The sequence below is a fragment of the Prosopis cineraria genome, unplaced genomic scaffold (genome assembly GCF_029017545.1).
Source record: "Prosopis cineraria cultivar Desert tree isolate PC_DT_omini unplaced genomic scaffold, ASM2901754v1 PC14, whole genome shotgun sequence".
NCBI classification, from domain to species: Eukaryota; Viridiplantae; Streptophyta; class Magnoliopsida; order Fabales; family Fabaceae; genus Prosopis; species Prosopis cineraria.
In genome coordinates, this window is record NW_026555345.1 from 2277137 (window position 1) to 2296844 (window position 19708).

The following is a 19708-nucleotide window of genomic DNA, read 5'->3' on the forward strand; positions in this document are numbered from 1 at the left end:
TTATGACTAAAAAGCACTAGTTGGGCCCCACTACATGGGCATGGCAGCAAGTGGCAATTTTTGAAAAGGGGAGGCTGAGTTGAGTGGAGGAGATGGGAAGGAAAAGACAGTGGTATGTAGGCTATTACAGGTGGCATGTCATAGCTATAGAGATCAATGATGTGGACTAAGATAGTCTTAAGGCAAGTAATAAATGAAATGCAGCATTGATTGTGAAGGTTGACTTGAAGAAGCAGGTTCATCATCCAACCTTTGAGGACTTAGAGTTGAGGATCTGTAACGTTGGGGGAGAGACCTAGTTATAGGCAGTGCTATATTAAAGCTAGGGAGTAAATGCACCCTTTAGAGTTGGAGAAAATTACAAGGAGGATTTATATGTTCCAATACTTTACACCCTTTTTACCAAAAATTTTACACCCCGTAACCTCTCCTACCAAAATGATTTAGTTTGGTAAAAAAAAATTCCATTATTATTGTTTAGATTTAACCTAAGGTTTTAAGGGAACCATACATTTTTCTTGTCTTTAAATTATATAATATTTGAAGAAATAGAAACTAAATTGCAAAATACATAATATAGGATTACCTCCACACATATTTAGATAAGATCATATATATATATATATATATATATATTACATACACTAGAATTTATTTTTTCTTGTTTTACCTACATAATTGGTTAGGATTTAGGAATTACCTACAGCTTCCTAATAAGTGTAGGAGTTGGAAATTTTGTGCTACACTAAAATATGACAAAATAACCTCTAGTATAACACATAAAAAAGGGTCCTACATGTTCATATATACATTCCTAATTTGCTAAAATATCTAAACATGCCTATTAATGTGAGGATGTGAAGGCATAATCCAAATTGAAGTCGATTACATACAGTAAGGTGGTGGCATTGGCAATCCGAAAAGTGATGGCAATGGTAGCATGACAGGTGAGGGGGGTGACTAAGGTCAATGTCAGTAAGGATACTAGTGGTGGTGGGGATAACGAAGGGTGTAATGAATGTGAGGACAAGGGTGGTACTATATGATTTGGAGTAGTTGGTAATAAAGGATGCCAAACAGTTTCAGAGTGGGTGCAAGTGTCCACTATTACGCTAGTTAGTCCATAATGATCAATATCCAATCGATTTTCATGACTATCATCTTTTCCACCAGCCATTCATTCAGCAGTTCTTCATAACTTTTTTCCTTCTCCTTAAGTTGAGCACCCAATAAAGAGTTTTTGCAAGACTTGAAGGCCTAAATCTTATTGGAACTTCCTTCCATACCAGATTAAACCACCTAATTAAAGCTCACTGTTGTGTTTGCATTATCAACTTATATGTTTTTCACATTCAGCCTGTAGTTATCTTAGCCTTTTTTCATAGCCCCATCTTTAAGTCTTTTAGAAAGAGAAGTATTGTCTATAATCATATCCTCTACAACATTGCTTGCATTCTCAATTTCACTCACATATCCCCTCACTTTATCACTCACTCATGGACTCTCTAACACTCTCGCTTACTATCTCTTGCTCACTCATTGCTCAAGAATCTCTCTCCAAAGCCTCCTTCTGAGGTACTTTTGTGTATCAATTGCACTACTTTGAAAATATCTGGTCCATATTTGTACTTTAGCCCTTGATTATTTCATATATTATAAATATATCAAAACCCATTGACCCACTGTTGAATCTATATGTGTGATCTCTTGTTGGTGAAATTATTGTGTTCTATTATGTAGAAAATTAGTAATATTCTTGTACTTTACTTGTGGTTCCTTTTTTGTTAAATTACTTGATAAAATTAACATGCCACATACTACTTGTGTTGTCTTTTTTAATGCTTTAATATTCTTAGATATTTTTTAATTTAATAATTTAAAATTTTCTAGGTGTTGAATATAAGATGGAGAGATTTTTAAAAATAAAATTACAATCGAATGAAGGACAATCTTCATCAAGAACTTGTAAATCAAATTGCAAACAACAACAACAAAATGAAATTAATTTATAAGATTTGCCATCAAATCCAAGAAAAAAATATAATTTTATCATATCATTATCGAGTTGAATTATTTTATATCATTGTAGATATGTAACTTAAAAAACTTAATATCATTTCGCTGAGACATACACAATTGCTCCTTTATATATCTTGTTTGAATTTGGCTAATTCATTCTCAACTTTTAATAAGGAAAGGTTAATTGAATTTGTCAAATTCTATTCATGAGCTTTCTTTCTCTAATTTAATGATGCTTGATAATCAACTTGAGACTTACATTATTGATATACAAAGTAATATTGAATTTGCATTATTAAAGAAATTGGCACTCTTGCAAATAAATTGGTGGGAACAAGAAGACATATAATTTATTCCTTAATTTATACTTTCTTGAAGTTAGTAATTATATTACCGATTGCCACAATAATGATAAAAAGAACCTTTTCTACTAAGAAGTTTGTAAAAAATCAATTGCAAAATCATATAAGAGATATATTAATGAATAATTGTCTAATAATTTATATTGAAAAAAGATATTTTTCTTAACATTAACAATGAGATGATTACTCAATGATTTTGAAACATGAAACCACACAACGTACAATAGTAAAGTATTTACATGCTTTTTTTTGGAATTATTAATTTATTTTTAAATTATTAATTTTCAAAATATTGCACCCCATAACCTAAGGTCCTAGCACCACTACTACACCCAATCTCGTGCTCACATGACTTTGTCTCAAATACAAAGGAGAGAGAGTGAGAAGGTAGGGATGAGAGAGAGGGAATGAAGACATGGAAGGGGAGAAAAGAGGTGAGACCCTACTATATCATATTTTATGATAAAAATATGAATAGTAGGACCCACATAACGGAAGTTAGATGTGTTAATGGGCCGGACTCAAGGCATTTTAACCGTTTTAGGATAAAAGTAACCCACAATTGAATTTACAATACCTCATAACTTTTTGAGTAAAGTTGAAAGACAATTATCCTTAACTCATAAAAAAATAAAAAGATGATGCTGTATATATCTTTATTTATTATATTATTTTTATTTTAAAAAAAATTTACAGATTTCTTATTACCACCTATTTATGGTATCATCAATGCACTTGACCAGAGAAAAATTTATTAGCATATGTGTGTTTTTTCATACTAAAGTATTAGTCGACCAAGAATTTATAAAAGTTGACTTTGACTCTTTCAGTGAGTTTTTTTTTATATTCCTTCTAATTTTATTAATAAGTTACTTTTAATATATTTTATCGAAATTAAGAAAAACTTTAAATATTATTAATTTATCTTAAAATTTAATAAGTTTCTACCTTTACTCCTAATAAATATTTTTAAATCTTATTACTGATATTTTTATTCAAAGTATTTAATAAAGACAAAAATATACATCTAGTTAGAGATCTAAACCCTAACAATATGATTAAAAAATTCAAGTATCAATCAATTACATTAGCATTTGTTGCTTCAACAACCAAAAATACTCACGAGTAAAAAGTGATAACATGTAATTTATTTTAACTTAAAAAAGGCATTTATTGGAGTCGAAGGGGAGAAGTTATAGGGAAAATTTGGGGGTTGCTTATTTATCAATTTATAATTCATGATTTGATAATGAAGAAATGGCTTGTTTATGTCATTGATGTGGGAAGCCAAGTTCTGAAGTCCTAGAGGCTTGGCGTCGGAAGAGAGAGGGGCGAGGGACAATGTGTGAGTCCGAGGAGCACACGTTGTTCCATTCTGGGACCACCACCGTCTCTCCTCCATGACAACCATCAACCTCACTCTCTTCCGGCTGCCCTTTGCAATCAACCAAGGTTCGTCTCTCCTTTTTCATTTTTCTCTTTTCTTTCTTCTCTTCCATGCTCCAATCTGATCTATTTCCCCCTTTTTTATTTTTCGTTCTCTGTTTAAGAATCTGATCCACATCAAATATTTATTCTTCTTTCAAATAATACAGCATCTCAGGGATTGGAAATACCCGGATATACTTATTGCTCCCAATCCACCTCAAGAGGAAGAAAGAAGTCTTTGAGATTCATGTGCTGATTTAGATGTAAAATTCCACCCTTTTGATACATTCATAAGAGAGAGCATGCCTAATCTGTAACCTTATGACATGATCGATGATCCTCATATCCCACAATTGAAAGGAAATAAAATTTGAAGCACGAAATTAAATTCAAACACATAAATAAAGGAATGGTAGAAAGTAGAAAACATGAAATAAGAATGAAGAACTAACCCAAATTACCCAAATATAGATGAAGTTAATATAGAAAAAAATAAGATAAAAAAGTGTCTCTGTCCTACTGAAATAATATTAGTGAAAAGCATGCCAAAAGGCGCTTCGTCCTAAACGGAACTAGTAAGTTGATTCATAAACCACAAATTGGACATGGCTCAAATCATTGTTATATAACCCTATACTCCCCTCCTTCTATAGCTACGAGTAGCAACCTTTTATCTCTGCATTATCTGTAAGGAACAGGTTTGTAATAAGTTCCTGTATAAATGACCTCTGTGATGACGAATGCATCAAACATTGTAAAGTCATATTTGGGGGCTTTGTCCGGCAGTTTGCACATTGAAACAATGGTTTTAAGTGTTACATGTATGGAAGTAGAACAGCAGAACAAATTATCAAACAAGCCAGATATGTCTTCTTGGCCTTGTCTGATACGAACAAAAGCAATGAGATAATAAGTAAACCAGGGAATAACACTTGCTATAATCTTCCCTCACTCTTGAGGAAAAGTTGTTGCATGAGAATTGGGCTGCTGTGCAGATAACAACTCGCCACTTTCTGTCATTTTTCTTATAAAATTTATGCTCGATGTTCATCTTGATATGTGCAGATTGGAAATAGGTATTGAGAGCTTCCTGGATTCATTTTTAGCATGAAAAGGGGACCAGGGAATGATGGCTGGCCCTCTGTTGTGCACCTTCATGTCATTAAAAAATCAGAACCCCGCTTTTGCATATTCCCAAAAGTGAAATCGGTTGACGACAATCCAGAGAGTGTACCTGTCTATCTCAATGTGTATGATTTGACACCCGCAAATGGGTACTTGTACTGGGCGGGCCTTGGTGTTTTTCACGCTGGGGTTGAAGGTCAGTAAACATTCACAGTAGCAACATATTTTTAGCTACAATCAAGGGAATCTTGTATCGCCCCAAGACATTTAAAATTTAGATCCCTAAAACGCTCTTTAGAAGAATTGAACCGATGATGATAAGAAGAAATGCTATCTCCTCTTATTATTTGAACTACTTCAGGCAAACAACAGTAACTTCAGTTCTATCTGCTAACAAGAAATCATTTTATGGATTTGATTCCCCACGACACTCATAACATGTAGATGCATATTTGCCCGAATTCACAAACGTAGACTTGAGTCCCAACAGATATACCCTGATATTTTAGAGAAGTAAAGTATCTTATTTAAAAAGAAATGCAAAAAGAATATTTTTCAAGAAAAAAGTAAGACCGAATGTAATTTATCAGATTCCACAGGATAAAACTTGTTGTTATTAAAAAAAAAAAAAAAGTAAGACCATGTTAAACACACCTATTCCTGCTCCGATGACTTAAATGAGGAAAAAAGATATCTGGATGCCATCAATATTTTCTGAGATTGTCATATTGGCTCAGTTTATGGAGTAGAGTATTCCTTTGGAGCCCATGATTGTCCTACTAGCGGTGTCTTTGATGTTGAACCTCGCCAGTGCCCAGGATTCAAGTTTAGGAAGTCAATATTCATGGGAACGACAAATTCGAATCCTTTCAAAATTAGAGAATTCATGGAGCAACAGTCAGCTAATTACCATGGTAATACTTATAACTTGATGGTCAAGAACTGCAACCATTTCTGTGCGGATATATGCCAAAGGCTCACAGGGAATTCAATACCTAAATGGGTCAATCGCCTAGCAAGATTAGGTATATGATATACTTCACGCATTCTGCATTCTAATGTTCAAACTTTAAATTGTATTATTTTTTGCCAGTAAACACATCAGATGCATCTCAGAAATTATGGAATTCAATACCTGATTCATTGTTCTTTGTCATCCTTATAGGTTCTGTATGTAACTGTTTACTCCCTGATGCCCTCAGAACTTCAACCCCTCAAGAAGATCCCAACATTCAAGGGCGTGATGGTAAGAAAAAGCTGCGTGCCGCTTTTAGTTGTTTTTCATCAATGTCAAGGCCCCAGAAGCTCCAGAGGAAAGAATCAAAATCTCCATTAATTCAACGCTCTCAAAATAAAGGTTTCCTAAGAGCATGGAGGACTAGAAAGGGTTCACGAAAGGAAGGATGAGATTCTACTTAGCTCTCTTTCTAGGAAGACGGAACCACTGTTAAATGAAGAAAACATCCTTTCCTCTAGGAGTGCAGAAATTGTCGAACAAAATTTGTTTTCCATACTTCTCTTGGCTAATTTTGGCCTTGTCTAATGAAGAACTTGTCAGATATATTTCTGTGCAAGTTCTACGCAAGCTCAATGACAAAAACAACTCTTTGTGGAAATGCGGAATACATGGACGATCACGGCAAGCTTAGATATATCAACAAGAAGTTAAGCTACACATATAACGCCCATATTGTTCAAAGACAGTGCAAAGCCAGGAGCACTTTGATCAAACTTCAAACATAGAATATAATGGTAGTACCAAGCCGTCAAAACTCAGAAGACTAATAAAGAACTATGAACAACAGAGAACTTAGACACATTAGCCAAAACCATGGAACAAATTTCACTTGCCATGTTTTTGAGATGCAGCATCATGAACTTGGATTCACAAATAAGGGTTAAGCTAGTACATATTGCCCATTCCTGGACTTCAACAAATATATGAGGAGACAAATTTAAGCAATATTCCCTTTTTAACCACACAAATTCTCGTTCACTTGAAATTTAAAACAGGTTTCTTTCCTTAAACTGAGACTTGGCTGCAATTAGTCTATTCAAATAAAATTACAACAAAAAATAAATATCTCAAGCAACTACTAGTATAATTTAATCATGTTAACATGGAAAAAGCCGAATATCTGCCCATCCTTATTAGCAAATCCAAAAGAACTGGTTCAATTTATAAGGACAGAAAACATATCATCTTTTCAACTTAAATCCAATTCCTCTTAAGCGCTTACGAGCTAAATATTAATACATTAGATTAACGAGGAGCAACGCATCTATAGATAATTCGAATACCAATGTCTCGGTATACTCCTGAATATTAAAATACCAAGAAAAACACCAACACAACTGTATAAGCACACATCAACCTCGCAACATTATCTTTGCAACTAAAATAATTACCGGTAATTATTAGACATTTAAATACAACTGATCAGTCTCCGTCAAACATAACGTCGAAAAAATAAAGAAACAGAGGTGAAACTATTAACAAGTTCTCTGTTCCGGAAAAAAAAAAAAAGAAAGAAAAAAGCTATTAGCAAACGTTTTAGATCTTTCATTCGGGATTTTCTGATTATAAAACAATTGCACAGGCCGAGGACCGGATGAAACACACTTCAACATTAAATCTGTCCATAACATAATTTGGTATCTTCACAACTAAGAATAATTTTTCATCATTTTGTCGTCTGTTGATGACATTCATGATGATGTTGCTCCCAAGCTAGTTGCTTTAAAATTGAATTCTCTAATTGTATTTGCTTCAAAGCATGGCGATGACATAATATTGCGAGGAATGCAGTCTTCGTTGACCAAAAGGCTTTAATTTATGAGAAGTTTAGGCGCTCGTATTGGTGCCATTAATAATTTGCACTTAGCCAATAAGCATTCACATGATCGAGTTGCTTCCACACAGAGTCAATGAATCTGATTCGTGCCAGTAATTCTTCTGAATAGATATTTAACAGTTGCAATGCGGTCTGGTTCAAAGAAGCAACGCATTCCTTCTTAAAATTTGGGTTTTTTAAGGTGAAATTTGGTCCTCCGAAAGCCACTACGTTTGATGTGGCGAGTGGTAGGTATAGATAGGTACTGCCACGTAATATATATATATATATATATATAAAGGAAAGAGGAAAAAAAAACATTAATCCTACTTGTGTGGATTATAGGTCTTAAGTCTTAACAAACCAATAATGGCATGGAAATTATGAGTAATGAAGAATAAAACCTACATCATATTTCAAATAAATTATATCATATTTCAAATAAGTTTGTTTGAATGTGTCAACGAAAACGACAATAAGCGAGGTATTGCAATATCCTACAAATTTATAGTACTATTTTTGAAGAAAATATATTCGTCGGAATCTGTCAAAGAAAAGGAAGTATTCCATTTTCTATAGTTTCTGCTAAAAGCATCATCCAGCATCATGTTAGTCCACAACCCTATATCCTTTGATTCTTCGCCTATATACATTGTCTCCTTTGGCTGCCTAGTTTTCTTAAGACCAATGCTCATGGCTGATGCCACGTTTAGTTCTCGTCACAAGCACAAATTTTAAATTATATCTTTCATAATTCAACATAACAGCTCAGAAATATGAAGTCAAATACAAGCTAGTTTACGCAATTCATCTTCCCTTTTTTATATGTAAGCTATGATCTGTGTACTATCATTGCAGAGCATAAATCTCAAAGTTTCAGATAACAACATCTGATTCAGTGTTTAAAAAAAAAAATCAGAAAACAATGGGGAAAGGAGGCGGGTGTGTACCTAGCAAGAAGAAGGTGCCTGTTTCTGATTCGAAGAAGAACGATCCTGTTTCAGAGAGCATCGAAACCCAATCGCGAACAACGGAAACGACAACAATCGCAGTCCGAGAAGCACCAGTCGAAGCAGATGCGAAGAAGCTGAGGGTTTTCATAGTGTATTACTCAATGTACGGTCATGTTGAGTCACTGGCGCGGGAAATAAAGAAAGGCGTGGATTCGGTGGAAGGAGTGGAAGGGGTGCTGTACCGAGTGGCGGAGACGCTGCCGAAGGAGGTGCTAGAGATGATGAAGGCGCCACCGAAGGACGACAACGTGCCGGTGATAACGGCGGAGAACTTGGTGGAGGCGGATGGGGTGGTATTCGGATTTCCAACAAGGTTTGGGAGCATGGCGGCGCAGATGAAGGCGTTCTTCGATTCGACGGGTCAGTTGTGGAGGGAGCAGAAACTGGCGGGAAAGCCTGCGGGCTTCTTTGTGAGTACCGGCACCCAGGGCGGTGGCCAAGAAACGACAGCGTAAGTCCGGCTCAGAATTCGAATTATCATCGTTTAAACTGTCAAGTTAATTTATCTTTGTGTAAGTTCAAATAGATGTTTATGATTTAAATATTAACTATAATAGTTAAAAAATTGCAAAACTAAACCATCTATAACAAACAAAAATTGGTTCAATATGATTTCAGGTAAGAATATGGATCCTATTTCAAAAGAATATAAGCTTGAATTTTTGATGTCAATGTTAGAACTTCATTGGCCAATATATTAGTATAACATATTTCAAGGCACAAAACATGCAGTAAGTCACCTAAAACTAGTTCAAATAATAAGAATGGTATAAAGAAATGTGAATCTTTTTTTACAAGTCATCAAGCATGCTTTAAATTTAGTCACTCCACGATTCAATTTATCTAAACTTGAGGATTAAGGAAATTTGAATCTGTAGTTTTGAACTAAACAGGAACATACCATGAAAGAAAAGAATATTTAAAGTCATATTGTTGATGATGGTGTAGGTGGACAGCAATCACGCAATTAGTGCACCATGGGATGATATACGTTCCAGTGGGATATACAATGGGAGCTGGAATGTTTGAAATGGAATCAGTGAAAGGAGGGTCTCCCTATGGTGCTGGAGTTTTCGCAGGAGATGGAACCAGACAAGCTACTGACAAAGAGCTTGCTCTTGCTCACCATCAGGGCAAGCATATGGCTACAACTGTCAAGAAATTGGCTCCCTCTTCCTAAATTAATTTGTTTGTACTCTCAAATTAAAAATTCATATTCCAATCATGTTTTATTAATTGGTTTTGTTGAAATGTGGTGTCCATTTGTTGCTCTATGCTGAGGCTGAGGGAAAAATTGATGTACACTTTGTAAACTTTATCTGTATGAATTATGTATTCTTTGAGGTTATCATTTCATTTGTCAACAGGTTAAGTTTGGGTTTGGGTTCAATTTATTGAATTTACAGTTATCTTCACCCTTCTCAGCCATAAATTTGTTTAGCTTTGTGATTCGTGATGCGATTCTCTATATCAGCGTGGCCCCTTTAGAACGACGCCGTTTAACCTACATCATTAGTCTTGGCAGTTCATGATTTCTTCCTCAACACTTTCAATTGAGTTTACTATTTATATTAAATTTCTAAGTCATTTGGGATTGAGCTTTAGGAATGATCCACAGCAAATTCATTCTGCACCGTTTTTTTTTTAATACCAACATTTTTGCATCTCCTTTGAACGCTTCCTTTGGTCCATCAATTGATTCTGTAGATTATATTTTAAGCATTTTTCACTCATCAGCTAATCGGCTTTTCGGTCTTATAGGCAACATTCTGCATCACAATTCTGGCCTAGGCCCAATTTTATAAACCCTAAATCCAAATGGTCATGACATGAGAGACACTCTAGGCATTTCCACTGGAATCATATCAAAACTGGAAGTGAAATTTAGATATCCCAAAGACAGATAGTTCCACCGAAAATAATTATATGAACATTCTGAAGAATTGAGAGATTTGTTTTGATTTGATTGAGCTCGCAAAAGTTCAACTTGACATACTTTTACAAAACCAAACAAAATTGAAAACTTGAATTCTGTTTTCGGTCTTTTTGCAACGTGGTCATCTCTAATCTCTATTCATCTTATCACCCTTTAACAGCCTTTGCCTTTTACTAATTCTACAACTTATTTTTCAAAACTTCAAAACACAAAATTTGACCTTTCTGTTAACTAATAAATATAAAACAATCCTCTGGGTGAGGTAACATCTTGCTACATAAAGCACAATATATTGAATAAAATCGTTTAGCTTAAATTAAAAATAGAAAAAAAAAACCAGAAAGCAGAACACTCTGTTAGAACGTAGAGAAGATAACTCGTTTCAACCGAAAACCACAAAACAATCAACTAAATCATTGAAGAAGATTAATCCAGCAAAAACTTACATCTTTGTTGTTCCAAAGAAAGAAGGAAAAAAAGGAGAGAGAGTGAGCAACAAGTGAAAAATGTATGGTAATAGTTACTAGTAAACGCCTCGGAATATTCAGAGTATCAGAGAGAGGCATTTATCAGCGAAACTACCAGTATCAGTTTGGGCCTTCGATGAAACAGAATAAGCATCAGAAGAAACCAGCCTTCTCGCTTATCTGGGATTATGAAGGCCAAACGAAGATATGAACATTCGCGGAAACATGTTAAAGGCAAAAGAAAGTCTTATCGCCAATACCAGAATACTTCAGTCAGGGGCTTGGCTGCGCCTCGCCTCGTGCTCGCACACACACATCTATATATAGAGTACACTGAGCATTAACAGGTTCAAAACCCTAATATCCGCTTTTTGAGTTCGGCCCTTGGATTTAACGATATTTCTCCAATTCCCCCACAAATTCTATCACTGTGGTCAGTGATCACCCTAGAAATTGCAAGAATGGTAAGTACTCCCTCCCACCCTACGTATGATATAATAAATTTTTTAAAAAACTTTTTTTATTTTTAAAATTAAAATATTACTGTGCTTTTAAATAGATAATTAATTTTTATTATTTTCTGTAATTTAATTAAAAATATCTTATATATAAAGATAAAGGAATTAGTTATTTTAATTATAAAAAAATGTTAAATTGGCAATTTGCCACGTGTTAATTAATCTAGAAAAGTAATGTACCATGAGAAAAATAACAAATTTTTTAAATATACAAATAATGATGAGCTCTTATAAAATGTTATAATTCTTTATAAATTTCTAAGAATCTTTATGACATAAATAATTTACATTGTAAAAATTAAAATATTTTAGTTTAAAATTTTAAAAAAAGTAAATGATGGTAACTACTTTAGCTTAAGCAACAATTTTTTTTTCCAATGACTAAAATTGAATAATAAATTTTGCCCTTACTACTAATAAAAGTTAACTATAATTATTAGTTGACTAAAAAATAATAAAAGATAACTTCAATATTACATAAATAGAATAAGAAAATTATAAACAAGAATCCAAAAATTATAGAACTTTTTTATAAATTTTGATATTATTTTTTAATCAACTAACAATCCGAGTCAACTAAAAGTAATGGTAGAATTGTATTATTTTTAAAAATTAAAAATTTTGTACTAAAAACAATTTTAGCAGTTCTAGATGCTTTTAAGCCTATAATTTAAGGGAGAATTTGTCATTTAAGCCAACTATGGATAATACGACTTCTAGTTGCGGATGCATCAAATCTGGAACATAATCATATGAATCTTAAGTTTTCTAAGGCATTTTCTTATTATTGGTACTTTCTTTCATCCTCTCGCACCTCTTAATACAGACAATAAAGTTACCATCATTCGATTTTTTAACATCTTACATCGATGTTGATGGCACTAATACATTTCTATGACATCTGTATTCAGATTCAGTCTCATCCGAACTGAACAAGCTCATACTTGATTTTTTTTTTAAATTAAAAACAGCTGCAAATCATGATTAAATGATCAACTTTTCCCCCAGAAATGATAGATTTAGAGTTTAGGGCGGAAAAAGAAAAGAAGAGGGAGAAGAAGAAAACAACAATATACCAAATTCACGAGAAAATTGTATTGAAGGGAAACAACTAACGCTTGATATAGAAATTAAAGGACCATGAGTACTCCATAAAAAGGATTACCAAGTAGTAATAGATTTATTATTTTTATTAATTAACTAAAGTTATGCAGTTGCTGAGTTTGGAAAATCAAAACCAAACAGATCCAATCCAAACCATGAACCAGGAAAGCAATATATATTCAAGAGCCTCACATGCATCTGGCTCATCTCTCATCAGCAATGCCAAACGGGGTCCACAACCTTGCACTGAGCAGGGAGAGCCGTGGCTTGCTTAGGATCAATGTTATAGAAAGTTAGGAGAGTCTTTGAGTTTTTGAGACGGCAGAGGCACTTAAGGTCGGCGCCGGAGAGAGCGGAGCAGCAGTCAGAGGTGGGCGGCACCTGAGGCTGCTGGCCACTCACTGACGGGCGGCAGTCCATCAGCCCTTGTGTACTCATCCCACACAAAACACCTTCACCACTTGCCACTAAGGTCTCTGACCCTACAATGGCCATGGCCAAGAAGACCCCCACAACCACAAGCTTCTCGTTCAATCCTGCCATCTCTTGATCTGCTATTCTCAAGCTCTGTTTGATTTTGCTTGTGACAAATGTGGAAGGACTGTTAGGTTTATATAGAATGAACATGGAGGGTGCTGTGTCTCTTTCCACAGGGAAATGAGAAATAAAATAAGATGCGAGGTTCAATGGGGTGGGGCTGTTCAAGTAACTCGATGTTTGGGTATGCTTGGTCTTACTCAATACTTCATTGAGCCGAATCAAGTAAAGGTCAAATCCAACCTAGCCCCAACATATGCTGTTTTTTCATTTAATTTTTAAATTTTTTGAATAAGAGTCAAAGCACCACACAATCCAAACCCATAGTAGGTTAACCTATGGATTAATCAATGTATTTTTTTTCATTTTAATACTCTTTGATAAATAAACATTATAGTTGATAAGCTCCTACACTAAGCATTGAGAACCTGTAGCTTGGGATTTTTGGTGTTTACTCGATCTCCTCCACATAGTATCATGCGTGTGTTGCATGTGGTTAGTAATCTAATACTGTACAAGATAGTTTAATTATGTTTCTTCCTATAATATAAAAAAAAATATTCTTTTATGATTTAATATTTTAGAAAATCACAATTATAATGTCTATTAAAATATATATTAAATTTAAATCCTTAAAATTTGGTCTATTTGATTTAATTAAAACTGTAAACTATTATTAACATATTTTATAAAGTGATTTTTTTTTTTCAAAATTTTCATTACAGTTTTAAATTATTCTGATAAAATTTTAACACTTTGATTTCACTTATATATTTTTATGTAAAATTATAGTAAAAATTTTATAAGATATTAAACCAGATAGTCGTCAAAAGTTTTGATCTAGAGATAATAAAATAAAAAGAAAAAATTTATTTATGTATTATTTTTTTAGTGATTATAAAGATGTGTAATCACCATCATAATCTTCAGTTGCTAGCGGGAGCGTTGAAAAAGAAGGTGCATCAAGTTATAATGTGCTTACATCATCATCATCATTTTAAGCTTTGAATTGTTAAACTTTTTATTATGTTTGTTTATGGTGGAGTAGATATTTATCCTTGAAATTTATCAATGTATTTTAAATTTGTATTATGTTTTTTAATGGTTAGAAGAAGTTTTATTGTTGTTTAGATAATTAATTTTTAAAAATATATTTTTTTACTGTCAAAAAATGATTAAAGGGATGGATTTTGTAATTTTTAAAATAAAAAAATATTTAAAAATATGTTTTATTGGCTGGTTAGCCCCTCGATGGATTGACGGGTGGACAAAAATATAACTTATTACGAGGGGAATTGTGCTAGCTTACACCGCCAAACTCACAACGCATCGTGGGCAAGCTTGTTGTCAATTGCACGGGTTTAATGGCCTTTAATATATATATATATATATATAGGTATATATTTATCTATGCACCTCAAAATCATTGAAGCTGTGAAATTTCTCTATAGTTGAGCGCAAGTTAATTAAAAAGAGCATGACTTGACTTTGGTGGATCCTCAATACATTAATCGAGACAAACAAACAATATGGGCAATACTATCACGGGCAAGGTTAGGTGCTTTGAAAGCATGTGAATTAAGGGCACGATTATGGGGTTTCGGTTTGTCTTATGTGTATGCCAAAGCATTAAATTTCTACAATCATGTGAAATAATCACGGTTTATTATTTGCACGCGAACCTGCAGATTCCCACGACGATTCTTCAGAACAGAAGCGAAATGGGAAGATGACAAAAGTTTAGCCTGCAAAAACTGACATTACGACCAATCAGATGCTTTGATTAATTGATTCCATGCTGATCCGGCAAGAGCATGACAGCTTATAATACCAATTTTTTTTTTATTTTTTATTGCATGTTGTGCGTATAACTTTTTTTTTTAAAAAACCATGCAATAAGATCAAAATCAGGTAATGTCACGAATGATCTCTTCATGACCGTGTAAAAATTAATGTAATGAACGATCCACTGATTAGCCTCAAACAATATGGGTAAAGGGGGCGACATTGGTATTGGGTGCGTTCTGCCTTAGTCTTTAGGCTAAGTGCACAACTGGTCGGGGGCTAGTGCCGCCTTCTTGATGAGCCCATGACAGGGCGAAACTAGTGTATTTGTATGTGGTAAGGCTTGTCTCAGGGATTATGAGGTCCTCGAGACGCCACACGGGCGCCGTGTGCTGCGCCAAACTCTAAGCCCGTGATAAAGTGGTATAAGTCATAAGTTATAAGATTCTTATAATTATTAAGCGGTCTATCAAATAGCATAATATCAAAATTTTCTTGGGGAGTCTTATAGATTAGAAGATTGACACATCTATTGACTTCTTTATAAACATGATCTCCCAACCTCACATGGTGATATTTTTAATGTTTTTTATAATAGCAAAGAAAGAGTGTGGCTATTTGAAAGGTTGCAATCAATGAGAAATAGTACCTCTAAAGAATCTAAATAAACATTTATTCTAATAAACTTATCATTTCAATAAATGTTAAGCCCTTTCATTATAACTTCAAGAGATGGAGTTATATTTTAATATTTTCTTATTTCATCAGCTACACCTCAAATAAGGGTTTATACTTTATACATACGATTTTTCGGTTCTCTAAAGTGTACAAGTGCACTGACAATTAGAGCATTTGAGTGCCAAAGGGTCAAAAGTATAATATCAAGTTTTGAGATTTTGCATCGTGCCATGTTCAATCAACCAAATTTTGAATTATTTTACAAGGAATGGTCTCGGATATATGAAGCATGCTCTTGATCCTGTGGCATTTGGAATTTTGGATGTTGTCTTTAAAAAAAAAGAAAAAATTAGTTTAATGGCCTCAAAAAATATAGCTCTTGTAAATTATGAATGAAATTTTTAAATATTTTGAATGGTCTGTTCATAGAATTAATTAAATATATTTTACTTTTTTATTTTTAGATTAAATTTATTATTAAAACTCAATATATCTATTATAACTAATCCTTAACTGATTAAATCATTTCTTTTTTTTTCCTGAATATAAAATTATCGGTGCCTTTCTTCCCTCTCCCTGTAACATCCCAATTTAAATTTTAATAGTTAATTTGGGTTAATAGAAATTTTAAAAAAATATTTAGAGGTAAGAAAATTAGTAGAAAATGATTATTAAATCTAATTTAGGATATAATTCTAAATTAAAATAAAAAAATAAAAAAATTAATTAATTTAAAAAAATAAATAAATAAAATATTATTAAATTATTATTATTATTATAAAAAGAAAGAAAGAGAAAATGTATGAGAAAGAGAAAGGAAAGAAGGAAGAAAACATGAACGCTTTCAGTGCAATCATTGTATATTATAATAATATAAAAAAAGGGGAGAGAGAGAAAAGAAGAAATAATAAAAAAAATGTGTGGGACCCACTGAATTTTTATAAAAACTCATATGTTCATTCATTTCTTCATTCCTTCTTTCGTGCGTGAGCTGAGGCAGAGAGAGAGCATCTGTAAGCCAAGTTCATCGGTGCTAGGTTTTAAGGTAAGAGTTTTTAATAGGATATTTAGGGTGTGATTTTAAGCTTTTCAAGACTAAGTAAGTGTTCTAAAATTTTTTCTTAGTCATCCTTCTTCTTTGGTTTTTGAGTTTGTAGTGGTAGAAAATTTAAGATCTGGAAGAGGGATGAATTTATGTTGAATAAATATAATTTTTGAGGTTGTCAGTAGTATAATAAATGTTCTAGAGTATAAATTTATTGATGATCTTTGAATCTGTGGCTTATGGATCAAATTCTAAACTAGATCTGAAAATATATGTTAATTTATTGAGGTTTAGATGATTATTTGGGATGAGAAATGAATTATTATGGTTATAGGATTATGATTCTAAGTTAGAGACTCAATTTTTAATTTTTGGGTATTTTAGGTACGAATTTATGAAATAAAAAGAAAATTTTGATAATAGAAATTAGTTTAGAAGTTGATTTTTAGATTATTAATGTTTATTGATAATTAAAAGAGGAGTTAAAAATTTTACTTAATAGTATTAACTATAGATTTGTATTAAGATTGAGATTAGGAATTATGTTATATTTTTAATTTTATTATTAGAATTATTTTATTAGTTTTAAAAATTGAAACTAATATTTATAAATAATATGTTATTTGTAGATTGTATTATTGGTGAAGATTGTGGTGAGAGAGAAATTTTAAGGAATAATTTATTGAAAAAGTCATAAGGTAACCATGCTTTTAATTTGTGATTAGTGTTACTTCATGTTAATTGGGTAATTATTGAGAAAATTATGAATTTTGTAATATTGTATAATTGTGCAATATTATTATGAATTTGTTTAATTATTGTGGGAGGTGTTGGGAGACTTGCTATTATTGTTATATTTATGTGCCACGTGGTACGCCCCTATTGGAGCTCAATAGGTGGCTTGTAAGGGCTCGGGCTAATCTACCTTTGGCCGAGTAATTTAGCACCGAGTGAGGGCTACGGCTCGAGGTTAATGGAGGGATATAAGGATGGTTGTTTGTGTGTATTGTAATATTTCTTATATTTGTTGAAATTATATTATTTTTAATTTTCACTTAGTAAGCACACACTTAACTGTTTGTATACACTATCATAAATTGGCTTTGGTTACTGACTTTTGAGTCTCATTATGTGGTTAACAATTTTCAGGAGAAGAGCCACGAGTGACACGTGGAGGAGTCCCAGAGACTTAGTGGTATAGATCCACTGTTTCTTTTGGGTATTTAATTTATGATTTATAATGTGTTATATTGTCAATATTAAGGCTTTTTGTTTATTGTCAATTATATAAATATATAAATGTAATCATGCCTTTCAAACTATTTCTATTTTTGGTACAATTTAGATGACTGTAATTTTAATATTTGATTTACTTTGAATTGGTTAAAATTGTATGATTATAAGGCCAAATAACTGACTTGTGTTGAAAATTGACTAAATTGCTTATTTTACTTGTTGGGAGTATAAGGATGGACAAATGTGATTTAGTTTACTTGTTGGGAGTATAAGGATGGTCAAATGTGATTTAGCTTAATAGCATGTGGGAGATAAAAATTTATCTGAAATGTTATAGTGTGTGAGTTGAAGCTAATTATAAAATATTTTATATTGAAATTATTGATATAAAAATGTGTCGGGTGGCTGTAACCCAACTATGGTTGAGTTAAATTATTTAAAAAAAAAATTTTTGTGTGTTACACTCCCTCTCTCTTTTTCCTAAGAACATTATGGAGATAACATTAGACATGGGAGAAGAATTTTTATTTCTAAAAGCAGAAGACTAAGCTGGAATCTATTATCTGTCATTAGATTTTTACTATTTTCACATCTTTTAGTAACATCAATTTTTTTGCAAATCGTGTTTGATTCATTTTGAACAAATGATTATGTATTTTTTATGTTACCGATTTGCGATACTATATCATTGATATACGTATGTATATAAACGATAAACAAGTTTATATTTGATTGTCTAATTATATTGATCTGCAGTAGTATATTAATGATATACATCAGTATATCAACGACATAGTATCGTGAATCAGTAATATAAAAAATACATAATCATTTGCCCAAAATGGATTAAATATAGTCCACAAAAATTTTTGAATTTTTATTTTATCATAGAGAGTCAAATACCTAAATTAGTAAAATAAAAAATCATGAATTTGTAGCTCCATTTCCCCATTGACGTGCTCCATTCTATCAAGTACTGTTGATATATCTCACCTCACGTTTGTCTCTCATGGTTGTGATTGTGGCTTGCTTACATTGCTCTGCTGTCTTGAGTTCGTCTCTCTTGCTTTTAGTTTTGTCTTCTGTCTCGCATTCATCTCTCTCATTACAAAGATTTCTTATATTTTGAATCTTTTGGTACTTGCAAAAAACATATATTAAAAGGATATTTTTATAAATTAATTATAAACTAAATATTAAAAAGGTCATTTCTAAAATTTAAGAAAGGACATGCTATTTTTTTTATTTAGTCTTATTATATGAGCTATGTGTGCAGAAGCTCCAAAAAAATTGAAAAAAAAAAGAAATTCACTTTGTGCTTTTGAGAAAGAAATGAAACTGGAAAAAAATTCCACTTTGTGCTGTTGAGGAAAATGAAATTGAAAACAAAATAGAAATCCAGCTTTTTTTTGTTGAGAAAAATAAAATTGGAAAAAATTGCTTCACATGGTTGGGGGTAAAGTTGGGGGGGGGGGGGGAAGAAATTCAGCTTGTTTGGTTGGGTAAAATGCAATTAAAAAAATAATTTTTGTTGAGAGTGGGATTTGAACCCACGCCCTTTCGGACCAGAACCTTAATCTGGCGCCTTAGACCAACTCGGCCATCTCAACTTGATGCTGAC

General features: G+C 32.7%; 3 protein-coding genes, 1 long non-coding RNA gene and 2 other non-coding genes across 6 annotated transcripts; 2 read left to right on the forward strand and 4 right to left on the reverse strand.

Annotated features, from left to right (window-relative positions):
* The first annotated feature begins 3643 nt into the window (after positions 1-3643).
* LOC129292879 (deSI-like protein At4g17486) lies at positions 3644-6550 on the forward strand. Its single transcript, XM_054930556.1, has 5 exons — positions 3644-3833; positions 3977-4072; positions 4875-5130; positions 5672-5959; positions 6100-6550. The coding sequence occupies exons 3-5, from the start codon at positions 4917-4919 to the stop codon at positions 6339-6341; spliced, it is 744 nt and encodes a 247-aa protein (XP_054786531.1). The 5' UTR covers positions 3644-3833; positions 3977-4072; positions 4875-4916; the 3' UTR covers positions 6342-6550.
* LOC129292880 (uncharacterized) lies at positions 4267-9821 on the reverse strand. The gene is made up of 2 exons (XR_008589026.1): positions 9683-9821; positions 4267-9270 (listed from the first exon to the last, which is right to left on the reverse strand). It is a non-coding gene; the product is annotated as an uncharacterized LOC129292880 (long non-coding RNA).
* On the forward strand, positions 8463-10196 carry LOC129292878 (probable NAD(P)H dehydrogenase (quinone) FQR1-like 1). The gene is made up of 2 exons (XM_054930555.1): positions 8463-9232; positions 9730-10196. Exons 1-2 carry the CDS (start codon positions 8694-8696, stop codon positions 9959-9961), a joined length of 771 nt encoding a protein of 256 aa, XP_054786530.1. The 5' UTR covers positions 8463-8693; the 3' UTR covers positions 9962-10196.
* Positions 10197-11221: 1025 nt separating this feature from the next.
* LOC129294036 (small nucleolar RNA snoR83) lies at positions 11222-11371 on the reverse strand. The gene has a single exon (XR_008589278.1). It is a non-coding gene; the product is annotated as a small nucleolar RNA snoR83 (small nucleolar RNA).
* A 1404-nt stretch (positions 11372-12775) lies between these two features.
* On the reverse strand, positions 12776-13404 carry LOC129293891 (putative lipid-transfer protein DIR1). Its single transcript, XM_054932013.1, has one exon. It carries the CDS (start codon positions 13347-13349, stop codon positions 13020-13022), a length of 330 nt encoding a protein of 109 aa, XP_054787988.1. The 5' UTR covers positions 13350-13404; the 3' UTR covers positions 12776-13019.
* A 6212-nt stretch (positions 13405-19616) lies between these two features.
* On the reverse strand, positions 19617-19697 carry TRNAL-AAG (transfer RNA leucine (anticodon AAG)). The gene has a single exon. It is a non-coding gene; the product is annotated as a tRNA-Leu (tRNA).
* Between the last annotated feature and the right edge of the window lie 11 nt (positions 19698-19708).

Bases quoted from the DNA above. Each gene is read 5' to 3' on its own strand.
- LOC129292878 (XM_054930555.1), top strand. From the start codon at position 8,694: ATGGGGAAAGGAGGCGGGTGTGTACCTAGCAAGAAGAAGGTGCCTGTT. The intron at 9,233-9,729 runs GTAAGTCCGGCT...ATGATGGTGTAG, and splicing joins GGTGGCCAAGAAACGACAGC to GTGGACAGCAATCACGCAAT.
- LOC129292879 (XM_054930556.1), top strand. From the start codon at position 4,917: ATGAAAAGGGGACCAGGGAATGATGGCTGGCCCTCTGTTGTGCACCTT. The intron at 5,131-5,671 runs GTCAGTAAACAT...ATATTGGCTCAG, and splicing joins TTTTCACGCTGGGGTTGAAG to TTTATGGAGTAGAGTATTCC. The intron at 5,960-6,099 runs GTATATGATATA...TCATCCTTATAG, and splicing joins CAATCGCCTAGCAAGATTAG to GTTCTGTATGTAACTGTTTA.
- LOC129293891 (XM_054932013.1), bottom strand. From the start codon at position 13,349: ATGGCAGGATTGAACGAGAAGCTTGTGGTTGTGGGGGTCTTCTTGGCC.